General features: G+C 51.6%; 1 protein-coding gene across 1 annotated transcript in view; it reads left to right on the forward strand.

Annotated features, from left to right (window-relative positions):
- Positions 1 to 11,051: 11,051 nt before the first annotated feature.
- The window catches only part of LOC136569716 (zinc finger protein 345-like), a 183,217-nt gene continuing 179,489 nt past the window's right edge, over positions 11,052 to 14,779 (forward strand). Inside the window, exons 1-2 of the mRNA XM_066570075.1 lie at positions 11,052 to 11,580; positions 12,940 to 13,133. Of these exons, the coding sequence (XP_066426172.1) occupies positions 11,052 to 11,580; positions 12,940 to 13,133 (723 nt within the window). The remainder of the gene's footprint in view (positions 11,581 to 12,939; positions 13,134 to 14,779) is intronic.

Here is a 14,779-nt window from a genome sequence, read left to right on the forward strand (position 1 = left end):
CACAGGCTGTGGTGCTGGGATCCTGCAAGCTCTGCCAGCCTTGGGCTTGGGGAGATTTCTGCCAGCTGTCCTGAGCTCCGTAGTTGTGCTCTCTGTTCCAGGAAGCAAGCAAGAAGATTAAAAAAAAAAAAAAAAATAAAACAAACCACAACAGGGAAACCTAAAAAACCTTCAACAGCTCAACCTTGCTCAAGTTATTTCTTTAGGGACAGCTATCGCTCTCCAGCTGAAATGCTGGGCTTTTGGGGAAAAAGAAAATTACATGTTCACCTCCAAATCATAAAGGATTAAGGTAAGAGAACCTTTCAAACTAAAAATTATTGGCCCAAAGCTTTTACCTTTGCAAGAAATCTCTAGTTAAGACCAGGCTGACAGTTAAACAACTGGTCCTTCTGGTGGGAAGAAACTCTCCTCTTTAAGGGAAGCAGCCTGATAGTTGAAAGCAACTGTTTTGTCAAACTTCAGGCTCCCTGGCGCAGCCTGCATTGCTTGTCCTTCCTGTTCACTGATTTACAGGCAGTGCCACAATGGCCCAGGTTCCGATGTCTGGTGCCATCCAGGGAATTGGGCATTGCCATTTCCATATGTTTTAATATAAGTTTCAATCCTTGAAACCACCCTTCAAATGCCACCTTTCCTTTCTTTTACAGAAAGCTCAAGGTTCCCAGAAGTCTTCTGACGTCCTCTTTTGTGCTCAGAGAGATGACATTTTCAAACAGATGTTTCCAAAGTGAACAGCATTTGAAAGAAGAATGAACTCAAATGCCCCTGGATTCCAGCTCAGCCAAACTCCATTCTGTGTCAGACACTGAGATTGCCACCTCTAAGGCAGGAGCTGTTTGTGCCACCCATCCCTCCTGTCCTTCTCCCCAGCAGCCTGGGCCTGTTTTCCCCGGCAGAATCCCTGTCCCTGTGCACCCTGCCAGGAGCAGCTGCACACAGGCTCACATATCCCCTTGCCCTCACCAGTGGGTTTCTCTCATCCCCGAACACGCCGATGACAACGTTGGTGCGATGAGTGCCCAAGGCCTGCACTTCCACCACAACTGGGATCTCTGCTGTGCTCTGGGGCTGCACAATCCCACAGGGCTTGGGGCTGGAGTAGAGCACAGCAGAGTCCTCCTTGTGTTTCTGGAAGGGACAGAATGAAATGCAGCTTCAGAGGCACCTCTGAAGAAACTTTAGACTCCTTAACATCCACCGCAACAGCAACTTACACACACGTTTCAAACTCCCCGGCACAAAGGTAAAAGGCACACACAAGATGCAAGAATTGTAGGCTTAGCACTCCCAGGGGAACCTGCAAGGAGGCTGCCAGCACAGGCATTGGTGTCTGTGGATGCAGCAGCCTTTCACAACCCTCTAAGATCTCCCACATGAAAACACCCTGAAGACCAGAACATCAACTGTTTCCTCAGGAGCTTCAACTGCCTCCTAAAGTTTACAGTCGGGTAGGATCCTGCTCTCAGCAGATCTTTAAGACTGAAGAGAAACCAGCAAGGTCTTATCCAAACCCTTTTTTCCCCTAATAATCTCCTCAGTAATATTTGACAGAAGGAGGTGGATGTGATGCCAAACCTGGGGAATGAGCCCATAGCAGCCAGGAAGGTGGCTGGGCTTCCTAATGATGATCTTCCTCTCATATGGCACCTTCAGGTGGCACTCATCATACATCAGGACTGGGGAGGACACTTGGAGCTCATGAATGAGACATCTGGGCAGAGAGATGACCCCAGGGGAATCAGAGATACTGAGAGAATGGAGAACGTTTCCCCCCAAAGATTGTGCAATGGAGCAGAACACATTGGTCACTGTCAAATGCACATTGAACAGCCCTACAGGGATAAATTGCCTTCTACCTCTTCCCACTCCAACACGTCTTGTCAAGGAGGGGCAAACCCTGAGAGGCAGCACCCAGAGGCTGCCCAGTGCCCCAGGCAGAGCACTTTGAGCCACAGCTGCCTCAGCCCCTCCTTTACCCAAGAAGGCTTGCAAGGACTCCTGGAACAGTCCCAGTGAGCCACAAGCTCTGGGGGAGCCTTCCCAACAAGGATCAGGGCTCCCTAAGGCTCAAGGAACACACAACTCCAGTGTCTCAGTAAAAATGACTCCCTTCTCTGCCATGGTGCTGTTGCCCTGCCTGAGAACTCAGCTCTTTGCCTCAGCCTTGGAGGGCACGAGACAGCAGCTGCCCCACAGAGGGGCTGATCAGCCCCTGCCAGGCCCTGCAGCTCCCTGGCTCCTTCACTGCACAGCTCCAGGCCCTGCCTGGCCCCAGCTCCACCTGCTTTACAGAATGGCAGCCCAGGCACTGCCTGCATGGCTCTGCCTGGGACAGGGAACAGCACCAGGGAACTGCATCCCTCTTGGCATCACACTGACACCCACAGCAGCACAGCAGCATGGAATTCTGCTGCAGCAACAACGACTCTTGGTCTCAACTCTGACAACATTAAAGCTCAAAATGGGAAGCAGAGGGAAGGAGAATAACTGGAGCTGACCTGCCACATCAAGGGCTGCTTTCCCCTCGTCAGACCTTGCCCTCACCACTCTTGCTGGGAGCCACTTCCCCCCTGCCATGGGCCCTCATGGACAGAGCCAGACCCTGACTCTCAGCAGCTGCTTGGTGTGGCCCAAACCAGTGCACGGTGCTCACAACCAGCACAACTCCACCTCTTGCAGAAGAAGGAGAGGAGGCCCTCGGGAAATTTGTTCCACCTCAAGCACCAAAAACCAGGCCAAGAAATGATATCATTCCTGGTGCCTTTAGCAGAGGGCCCAGGCCCGTGCTGGGCTGTGAGCAGGGGTGCTTTTCACCACAGGCTGCTGCCCAAGCACTGCTGTTCTCATGTCCAGCTGGCACAACATGAGGCCATTCAGCAGCACTTCTCCTTGGCAGCTGCAGCCAGCAAAGCCTGTACAAGGCAGTGACTGGGGGGGCCAGGCAAGGGCTGGTACCTGGCTGTGATGATCAGGGTTGCCACTCCCCTGCCAATACCCTCCAGGTCCACCAGCATTCTCCGGTAGAACTCCATCACCATGTTGGAGCACAGGGTCACCTGGTGGGAGAGAAGAACAGTCAATTCTTCCTTACATAAGCTCATTACCCACGTGTGATATCCTCCAGTTCCTGAGGGAGGATTTGGCCTTAATTCTTCTGCTGCTCCATGTGCAGAGCACAGTCTCAGAGTAACAAAAGCCTTCTGGCAATGCCAGATTTGTTAAACACCCCTTGCTATCAGGGCACAGGTCAGCTACATTAAAACATTAGACTAAAGCTCTATGCACCACTGCATTCAAATTAAGGGGCCAATTTTTCATCTGACTACAAAGACATCCATGCAGAGGAAACCTGACTTGAACCCAGTGAGTTCAGCTTCACATCAGGAAGCTGAGGGCAAAGTGTGGCCCAGCAGGTGCTGGGCAGTTCATGGCTGCAGAGTTTTTGTCCCCACTGGAGATTCCTGCAGTGAACACAAATCATTCTGCTCCCCAGGAGGGGGGAAATGAGACCAAGAAGAAAAGCTAACTGCTTTATCCAATGACATCTCTCTAACAGCCACCTTCTGCCCTCATCCTTCTGCTGCCCACTTGCAATCAAATAACTCGCTCTCAAAAACACAAGAATGGCTTCAGGCCTTGACCATAAGGTATGTGACCTCAGCATGTGATTTTGGAAACCAAACAGTGCTCCTTGAGGAACATCCCGAGTAAGCCAGCTAGCAGAGGCCTCCCAGCAGTGCAGATCTCTCACTGCCAGGATGCTCAAAGCTGGCACCAGAGCTAAAGCCCTCCCACACTGCAGTGCAGCTCCAGCCCTGGTGCTGCAGCATCTGTGGCTGGGCTCTGGCCGTACCTCGATGTCCTGGTGTCCGTGGGGGAGGATGGTGCCTTGGCTGGGATTCATGGTGAACTCCCTGGGCTCCACATAGAAATGGATTCCCTTCCTCCAGGCCGGGTCAGTGTCCCTGCGGATCTGATCCACGCTGTCCACAGCCGGCTGCGTGCCATCGTCCGACATGTGGAGCTGGAATGTCAGGGGCACCGGGGAGCTGTTGGTGAGGCGGCAGCGCCGCGTGTAGGGAAAGCCTGGGGAAGGACACAAATATCCATTCAGGCACCCATTAGGGCATGATCCTGGGGGAATATCCTGGCAGGATGAAAGTGGGATTGGAGTTGAGCTCTTTATTAGCTGAACTACAGCTCAGCGAGAAGCTGCGTGAGGAATGAATCGTCACTGAGTTCCCTTGGACACAGATTCCAGACTGCAGCCTTGAAAATGCCCACTCCTAGCCCTGCTGAACACTGCAAGCTTCTCTCTTTGGGATGGGAAGGAGCTCCCTCACCTGCCCCAAACCAGCACCAGTTCTCTCTCAGTGATGAGTGTGCACCCAGACCCAGCATTGACTCTGAGAATTCAAGCTGTCAAATTCCCTGGTCAGCCTGCCAACACTCCCACCGTTTTCAAGATATATAAACAGTGAGTTGTCATTGAGAAGAAGCTATGGCAAAAGAAAGTGAGGATGGAATCAGGAACTAGAACGTGATGCAAAGCACCCTAATGCAGCTTGTCTCTGCAGGATCCTTAAGGCATCTCTTGGTTTGGGCCAAACAGACTGAGCACGTGGCAGCTCAGAGCCCACTCAACTGGGGGCACACCCAAGCCTTGCTTTGAGATCAGCAATTAGGAACCAGGTCCCACCTCACCCAAGAAACGGGGACATCACAGCCATGCTGCTCACTGTGATTGCTGCCTGCAAGGGTTTCCCCCACTGTAGCTCTGAGATTTGCTTTCCATCCTGCAAAGCCAGAGATACAGCCACTCATGGTGGGGATGTCCTGCAGAGCCCGCAGAGCAGCCACAGCCTGCTCTGCAGTGCACATCTGGCTGGGCTGGCAGCTCTGTGGGGAGGAGACTTCTCCCCAGGCCTGCTCACCAAGAGTCACTGGAACACAGATGGGGAGAATAAACAACTGCAGCTGCAGCCCAGAGCTTCTCTGTGCCCATCCAAGTGACCACTGCCAGCTCCAGCAGGGACTCCAGCAGGGAGGCAAGAGAGGCACAAAAAGGACAAACCCAGGTGTCAAAACCTCAAATGAGGCTGAGGCCAGCACATGCAGACAACAGTCAACAGTTACAAAGAAGCAAAGATACAACAGCTGCCTTCAGCTGAAGAGACCTTAGGAATGAAATGGCATTCAGCAGGATCAATCTCCTGCTTCAGAACCATATTTCCATCTGTTGCCTTTCGTGTTTCATTTCTTCAAAAGGCAACTTGACAAGTGCCTCCGTGGTGATGCAGGCTGGGGCAGAAGCACCTCAGGAAAGGCAATGTGTTTCCATCAGAAGTTCATAAATTTCATTGTTCTGGGTTTAGGCTTGGCAGTGAATGTTGCCCTTGGTCTGGGAAGGGGGATAGGGGTTTTGGGGGGTTTTGGCCCTGGGCTGGGCTTTTCCATTGGGGTTTTGGGAGTTGTGGCGTGATGCCGTGGGCGGCTGTGCAGTGGGAGCTGAGGCTGGGCAGGGAGCGGAGCTTCCCTTCCTCCCGCTGGGGATCGCAGCTCGGCCGCTGCTGCTGCGGGAGGTTGTGTGCTTGGCCCGGGACTGCCCTGGCTGCAGCTCAGCGCTGGCATCGACCCTGCCTGCCTGCCCCGCTCCTGCCTGCTGCTGCTGGGCACTGCCCACATCCCCCTGCCCTTTGGGGGTCTGCAAAAGGAGCATTTCCTCTTTCCCTTCCCTTCCCTTCCCGCACCGGCTGGGAGGGGATCCCTGCCCTGCCAGAGCCCACAGCTCCTCCTGCTGTGACCACAACTCCACCAAAAGGGAAAAACGGGACTTGGCCCCTGGGAAACGTCTGTTCTTGCCTTCTTGTCTGTGCTCTCCTGAGATAGTCTAGGAAAGAACTGTTATTCCTTTTCCCATAGTTTTGCCTGGGAGCCCTGTCATTTCAAAGGGATAATAATTTGGAGGGAATGGCTCATCTTTCCATTGCAGGAAGATTCCCACCTTCCTTGGCAGACATCTGTCTTTTCAAGCAGCACAGAGACACCAGAAAATACCGACTTTCTATTCCTTGCTCCTATTGGATCTCACAATGGCAAAATGCCCCCTGAGGCAGCAGCAGCAGCAGCCCTGCAGTTGACAGCCTGAAGAGGCTGCTGGGGCAGACCAGGAGTGAGGGATGCTTTTCTGTTGGAAGGCACAGATCCCTGACGCTGTGTCCCAGCCCAGGCAACACTCACCAAGGGAGATGTCCCCGAAGTCGAGCTCAGGGAGGTCGAAGTGTAAACTCGGTGCAGTGACGCTGCCCCTGGAGGCCGAGGACAGAGCAGGAAAGGGCTCGGTTAAAGGGATTGCAAAGGTCCGGCTGTCGTGGCTCGGGGGCACAAAACCTGGGCTCAGGGCACCCTGGGTTTCCAACCAACACAGCACCGTGTGCTCAGCACAGGGCCCTGTGCACAGGGGGCAGCTCAAGCCAAGTGGCAGCAGCCAACAGCCCCTGATGGGCTCTGGGCACAGGGCAGGCAGGAGAAGCCCCTGGCTTGCTGGGGGTCCCATGAAGGACCCTGAACACACACCCAGACAGGGCTCCATGCCTCAGTTTCCCCATCAAGGTGTCCCCACAAACTTCTGTAAGCAGCCCTGCCAGCCACAGGTGCCCTGCTTTGCTCCTTCTTAGCTGCAACTGCTGTTCCCATGGAGAAGCTTTCCCAGGAGAGTTTGACCCACCCAATCATTACAGACACAGTTCTGAGACACAAATCCAGGGCATTCCCAAACATCCTCTGGAAAGAGCAGCAACAGTTCTACCCAGGGGACAGATGAATCCTAGAGGAAAGGACCAGCTTGTCAGCAGTGCCCCAGCTGGCACAGCCAAGAGCAAGAGCTTCAACAAGCAAACAAGGCTGTCCTGAATCTAGCACAGCACCTCACCTGGCCTTGAACTCAGCAGACACACTCCAAAAGTCACCAACATCCACTGGAATCAGCACTTGAAGCTGCACAACACTCACCAGTTGATTTCATGGCTGATGCCAATCAGTGCCCACTCTGCCTTTTGGTTCCAAATCAAGGAGCAGTGACCTGGGCCTTGTGTTGTATTCACAGGACTGCCCTGGCTCTGCTCTGCACATCTCAACAAGAGACACCTGCCCTTGCTCCAGGAGAAAGCTGCTTATGCACAAACACCCCATGACCACTTTGGGGGAGGGACAGAGGAGAATCAGTTCTTTGATGGTGAAAGGTTCCCTCTTGATTTCCAAAAGAAAAAAGCAGCACTTTTCCTCCAAAAACAAAGCCAGCATCATTGTTTCTCCACTATGGGCACACCTACTCACCACTTTTCTCTTGCTAAGGAATAACTTCCTTGTTCTTCTTTATCCATCTCCCTTATCTTATTGCTATCATCCAGTGCAGATTGCTTTCATTCCTTCACTGCCTTGAGCCAGTGCCTGCCAAGAGCAGCAGCCCAGCTCCAAAGCTGCAGAGCAGCCAGCATCAGCTCTCCTGCTCACACTGCATTATCCTCCCAGCACATGGCTCAGGCTGGCAGGGACAAGGCCTCACGCTGCTGTGGTGCTGAGGACTGAGCTCTGCCTCCCCTATGACCACCCCTTCTCCCTTTGGCTGGGCCAGGATTGTCTCTTGCCATGTGTTCCAGATTGCAATGCAAGATCTTTTCCATTACCATCTGTATGGCAGACTACCTTTGTCAAGTGGGCAGTTTGCTTTATCTCTCTCTCTGAGTGACCACAATCACTCCTTCCGGGGGAGGGGACATCTGCTGATAACAGGCTATTGAATGTCACTGCACGACTGATAAGAACTATAACATCCCATTGGGAGATGCTCCGCCCAGAGGGAGGAGCCAAGCATTGCTACCCAGATAGAATCCAGAGGTTTTTGAGACACCAGCACGGCTTTCTCCACTTGATTCCCCAGAGAAACAGCAGCTGCCTCTTCTTCCTCCACTGGATCTTCAGAGGAAGAATACATCCTTCTCTACAGGTGCCCCTTGCTCCAACAGAACCACCCCTGACACTGCAGGAGGGCTGCAGCCACATTTCCAATTGGACTGCCACCAACACCCCACAGGGTGTCAGGTTGGGTTCTGACTCTGTCAGTGTTGTTCTAGTGTACTGCATTGTTGATTTTATCCTTTTTTTTTCTTTTCCCTATTAAGGGGCTGTTATTTCCTGCTCCCGTATTTTTGCCTGAGAGCCCCCTTAATTTAAAATTTATAGCAATTCGGAGGGGTGGGGAGGGTTTACATTCTCCATTTCAGGAGAGGCTCCTGCCTTCCTTAGCAGACTCCTGTCTTTCCAAACCAAGATATGCACAAGGACAGATCCTCACCTCTCGGTGCTCAGCTGGTACCGAGCTGCCTGGTTACCAACATTGCGCACCAGCGTAGTCTTCTGGGTTCTGTACCTGACCGGACACTTGGAGAAGTCCAGCTGGGCAGGGAAGTCCAGGGTAGCTCGGGCACCAATGGCCCGAATTGGCACAACTATCCTTTCATTTTCAGTGACACAGACCAGCTCGTGGGAATAATCCTGCAGGAAAAGAAACTGGCTCAGCACAGGACATTTAGTGCCATCCCCATGGCAGAAGAAAAACCATTTCCTAGAACCCTTCAAGGGCATCAATTTACCTTTTCCACCCTAAAATGAACACCAACTTCTACTAATGTGTCACATTTTAAAGGCACCAGTGCACTTTGCAAAACCTATCTCAGTGGCATTAAGACCTTTTGTCACTTGGGTCATCCAGAGAAATGCCCTAGGCCACCACAATTTTTACTCTAAATTTCAATGATGTTAAATAATTCCTAAGTCCCTTCTAAGGAACATGGAGCTGTCACAGACATCTTTTATGAAAACTCCTTTCCTTGGGATTTTTCCTCCTGAGAAGCTGAGAGACCTCAGGAACTAAATGTAAACAATGGTTATCTGCTGCTGTGGAATGCAAAAGGTGGATCTGTGATTGGCCCATGCTGGATGTTTGTAACTAATGGCCAATCACAGCCCAACTGGCTCAGACAGAGAGTCCAGGCCAGAAGCCTTTGTTATCACTCCTTCCTATTCTATTCTTAGCTAGCCTTCTGATGAAATCCCTTCTTCTATTCTTTTAGTATAGTTTTAATATAATATATATCATAAAATAATAAATCAAGCCTTCTGAAACATGGAGTCAGACCCTTGTCTCTTCCCTCATCCTAAGACCCCTGGGAACACGGTCACATGGAGCTGGGGAACACAGGACATTCCTCTTTAGGTTTCTATATTCCCACTGTCTGAGAATGTGGGATCTCAGCACATCGTTCCCGATGTCCAGAGATGCCAGGAGAACCCTTGGGGGTCTCGGAAATCCTGGAATGTTGCCAGAAGTGTCTGGTGGCTTGATTTTGATCCATCCACAGAAATAACAAGAGTTTGAGGACAAGAGAATCACTTTAGAGTAAAAGGTGTAAAAGAGACACATTTAGAGGGTGAAATATAGACTTTAAGGTTTTTGGTACAGGGGGGTTATGGAGACAAGATGGAGGGATCAGGGCATGTCTCGTCCTTCTTCTTTCTTCTTCTTGTCCTCCATCTCCTGTGGTGATGTTGGCACTTGGGGATTGGTTTATGGTGAAGGTGCACTTGCTAACATGGGTGAAAAGCATTGGGAAATAAAGGTAAATATTATGTACGTAGATATTAGTATAAAAGGACATGACTGCCCCGTGGGTGGTCAGAGAGTGCCTGTGACTGCTTGCAGATCAGACCTCTGTTGGGCAGACAGAAAATTTTGTAGATAAGAAACAATAAACAATCTGAAGATCGAAAAGCTGAAGAGTCCAGACTCGTCCTTTGAAACGCGTGCCACCCAAGAACCACACTACCTGTGTCGGGGCAGAGACAGACAGCCGAACCCGACATTTGGCGTCCCTGGGTGGGCACCCAGTGGACACCCAGTGGACACCCGGTGGGCACCCGGCGGACGACCCGGGGAGCTACTCGGCAGCAACCGGCGATCCAGCAGCATCCGGCAGCACTTGCTGAGCCACGGTGAGCTCTGGTGTGTACCTCTTGCACAGGACAGCCTTGAAGAACCGAGTGGGCAGCTCCCGAGCTGGACTCATTCCCAGGAGAGCACTGATAACTCCTTGGGAAAACAGCCAGAAAGCAGCCAGGAGAATCTGCAGACGCGGCAGCCACAGAGAACATCGCACTCCACTTCCACCGAAGAAAGTTCGGAGCAGGACAGCCCGGATCGGAATCGGAAAGGCGCCTCCGAATCCATCTCCTGTGACCTGCAGGCCAGAGACCAGGAGCCTTCGGACTGCTCTGACGACAGGAATTCGGTGAGAAGGTCAAGAATTAAGAACATGGGGGGTACACTTTCCCAGGAACAAATAGAGATTCTGTCCGACCTACAGGGTGTGGCAGACACACACACAAGGGGGATCCCAAAGAAAAAGCTTAGAGAATTACTGCTGTGGGTGCGGTGTAATTACCCGTACTCAGAAACAAGGTTGTTATTTGAAGTAGGCTTTTGGCAAGAAGTTAACAGACACCTATATTTTCTAGCCACCAATGATGATAAGACAGCCTTGAAATTGCTGTCTTCAGCAAGAATTATGTTAGAGGCGACCTCGACTCAGTTGAGAGGGTCAGCCAGGCAACAACTTGTTGCGGGTCCCAAAGGGGCGGAGGGACCAGAGCAAGGCTCAAAGCAGAGATTGGCTCTGATCTCAATTGGCCCGGGGGAAAAGGTGCCCGAGAAAAAGGGACCAGGAGAAATGTCATTGCCTTCAGTCCCACCATCCCGAAAACCCAAGGGAACCCTAAAGCGCCCTGAGACTCCAGAGAGTGCAGGGGTTTCAGACTCTGACTCAGACACAGATGATACCATTCCGCTCCCTGATGAAATAAAGTTTTCTCCTAGTGATATCGAGGAGGCAGGTCACTCTCTAAGAGCGTACCATCCCGATTCGCAGGAATCAGAGGGAGAGGAGGTGGAAAAAGTGGCGGAGTCGGGGAGGGGGGATGCGCTCTCTCGCGGCATGCGCGGCAGCGCGGAAGCGGCGGCGGCCGGCGGGGGGGGCGTGGAGGCGATGGGAGACACGGGTTCTGGTGCGGCTTTTGCGAGCGCAACGCCGAAAGCAGCGGCGGCCCCGTTTAGCGCGGTGCCAAAAGCGCGCGGGTCGAGCAAGGCTCAAAGGACAGCCGGGGAGGGCTCTCAAACCAGCGCAGCAGCGTCAGACACGGGCAGCAAGGGCGGAGCAGCTGCAGAGCTCCAGCGAGCTGCCATGGAGGGACTCAGGAAACGCGTGGTGGTGACGTCAGACCCGGAAATCTGGACCCGGAGATCGGCTCGAATCGCAGCGAGAAAGGGGGCACCCGCAGAGGGGGGGCTGCGCGCTTCGGCGGGGGGTGTGGATACAGCGTCAGAGGAGGAGGAGAGAGGGACAGGAACAGACAATAGGGAGGAGACTTCGGAGGTGGAGCGGGACGGAGACAGTGACGTCAGTACAGGGGAGGCAGGGGGCGTCCCCGAAGGCATGCATGCGCGGGAAGTGCCGGCGGAGCGAGGTCGGGGGTGGGTCCGATCCTCTGTGACGTCTGGGGCGAAGAGGAGGGGCCACGCTCGGGGTTCGACATCCCGGGGCTCCACCCCCTCTCCGAGACCGATGCCTTTAGTCTCAAACCCTATGGTTCAAACCCCTTCCACTCAAAAGAAACGTTTAAGTATTCAACCCTCAATGCCAGCTCAGTTAACAGCCATGCAAACTCGGTCTCAAACACGGTTGCAAGCGTCGCAGTCTGCCGAGCAGGAAGCGATGGAGTTCGTGTTGTCATCAAGGTTCTCCAGGCAGGCGACAGCGCCACCTCGTGGAGGGACGACCACATTGCAGGACGTGTCGGAACTGCTCGACAGCGCCACCACATCACCTGCTGGCCAAACTGCGACAATGCAGCAATTTTTTCCAACAATTTATAAAAAGAAAGCTACATTAAAGAAAACAAGAACAACAACAACAACACAGCAAAAGGATAATATTCCATCAACTTCAGGATCATATGAAGTTGAAGACAGCTCAGATGAAGCACAGCCTCAAGAAGAAGAAATGATACACATTACAGCAAGAGAGGGAATTCCAGCATGGATGCTTTCAGCAGCGGAAGCAGCAAGGAATCTTCTGCAGTCTTTTGATGCAGCAAAAAGAACACGTTCAAGAGAGCCTCAAGTTTCTTTTCCAGATTTAGGAGCAAGACTGAAGACCTCAAGTCGAAGCACATGGAGTGAAAGATCACCAAGAACCTCCACGATTCCATTGTGCAGGCAATGGCCAATGGAGTTTCCAGAGGAGGAAGAAGAACAGCCAATAGAACCAATAGACTGGAGGGAAATTAGAAATGAATTATCAAAAGAAAAGGGTTTGATCAAAGGATCAGGAGACATAATAATGCCAGTGACATATGATGCACAAGGCCAAAATCCAAGGTGGGAAAGGTTGGGTCACGAAGTGATCAAAGACTTATCAAAGGCCATTCAGAACAATGGTCTGAATTCGCAGTTCTTCAAACAGCTCCTGAAGGGGACATTCAATGCGTATGATTTCACGCCATTCGACATTCGATGTCTTGTGTCGATGATTCTCACTGACACACAAAGTCTTATCTGGGACAGAAGATGGAGAAGATATCTCACAGAGTTGAGAGCCAGCTATCAAGGTGGGCCAAACACAAACCTCACAGAAGCACAGTTAGCAGGAGATCCTCCAGATGACAATCCAGTGGAGCAAGCAGCATGGCTTCCACGACGGGTGTTGAATGACATCAAAGAAGCAGCACGCAAAGCAATCTTGCAGATTGCTCCGGCGGGAGTTCCGGATGTCCCATTCTCATGCGTCAGGCAAGGTCCCACAGAACCATTCTCATCTTTCATAGATCGACTCTCGCAAGCTGTGGATCGACAGGTGACGATTGACGAGGCGAAGCAACCTCTCATGGAAAGTCTAGCTTTCGGCAATGCCAACCCGGATTGTCAATGGGTCATCAGCGCAATGCCAGGACGGCCATCCTTGGCAGAGATGGTGGAGGCATGCAGCAGAGTGGGAACACCTCAGCACGTCGCGTCGATCGTGAGGGATGAGCTGAGAGGAGAATGGGGAGAACAGATAAGAAGAAACCCGGAGAGGCAGTCAGAAGATCAGGACAAGGTTGAAAAGATGCTGGAAAAGGTACTCCAACAACAGAGTGAAAACATAAATAAAGTTCTTGCAACTATCCAGAAGAAGAGCAATCCATCAGGAGGACAATGCTACAAATGTGGGGTGTTTGGACACTTGAAAAAGAATTGTCCACATGCACACACACAAGTGCAGACACAAAAACCTGCAAAGCCACTTTGTGCGCGGTGTGGAAGAGGAAGACACTCTGTGAAAGAATGTTTTTCCCAGACAGACGTGGAAGGGTAATCCTTTACCACTTCCGGGAAACGGGAGAAGGAGCGCGCCCACAAACCGTCAGCGCGTGTCGACACAAGTGATGGCGGTGACACAACAACCAACAGGACAGTCATCGGGGAACGTCAAGCAGACGCCCTCAGCAAACTCCTCAGCCGATTCTCAAGCGACCCAGAACTCCTTCCACCAGGGGCACAGTGCACACTGGCAACTTCCAAATTAATTTGCTTTCTGGATGAAAGTCATGCGGAGGTTCCAACAGGAATCCGCGGAGATTCATACAAAAAACAAGATTTCTTAATAATAGGACAGGACAGGAGCAGTCAATCCACGAGGACTGCAAAGTCTTCAGCTGTGGCAAACAGATGTCACAAAATATCCATCATTTGGGAGACTCAAAAATGTTCATGTGTCAGTAGATACATTCTCAGGGGCAGTCTTTGCTTCAGCACATGCAGGGGAAACAGCAGAACATGCTTGTCGACATTTTTTGCAAGCATTTGCATCATTAGGTGTGCCTCAAGAAATAAAAACAGATAATGGTCCAACATATACAGGCAGGGTGCTTGACAGATTCCTGAAGAAATGGGGTGTCAGACACACATTTGGCATTCCACATTCACCCACAGGTCAGGCAATCATTGAAAGAACACATCACACCCTGAAATCCCTTTTGGACAGGCAGAAAAGGGGGGAGCCAGAGGCGACACCACACATGAAGTTAAACAAAGCATTGTATGTGTTGAATTTTCTTAACAGCTCGTCTTCTGAACCCAATCCACCAATCGTGAGGCATTTTTCAAACAGTTCTCAGGCAAAACTAAGGGAGAATCCTTTGGTTTTGATCAGAAACCCAGAGACAGGACAAATAGAGGGTCCTTTCAAACTAATCACTTGGGGCAAGGGTTTCGCTTGTGTTTCCACAGGGCGAGGGCTGAAGTGGGTGTCAGCGCGGCACGTGAAGCCATTTCGGACAAGAGAGCAGGAGAGCACAGATCCCAGAGGCAGAGAAACGAGCACGCAGACGGAGGAAGAAACTCAAGTTGTGCGCAATGACTCAGAAGAGGGACAAAAAGAATAAAAACTTTGGGGGTTTTTCCTTTGTGGCTTTGAGTGGAAGCATGACAATGATTTTTTATAAGGGTGAAGTCATGAGCTTCATGATGCTCATGCTTTCATCTGTTGCCTTAGGCAATGGAACAAATCTACCCATCAGTCAACCAAAACAAAATGTTTGGGAAACGTTAGCCCAGGCAGCAAATTTAGAAAGTATCTGCCTGACACATTCGAAACCAGGGAAACCATTCACAGCATGCATGGTT

Source organism: Molothrus aeneus, unplaced genomic scaffold, assembly GCF_037042795.1.
Source record: "Molothrus aeneus isolate 106 unplaced genomic scaffold, BPBGC_Maene_1.0 scaffold_19a, whole genome shotgun sequence".
In the NCBI taxonomy this organism is placed as follows: domain Eukaryota; kingdom Metazoa; phylum Chordata; class Aves; order Passeriformes; family Icteridae; genus Molothrus; species Molothrus aeneus.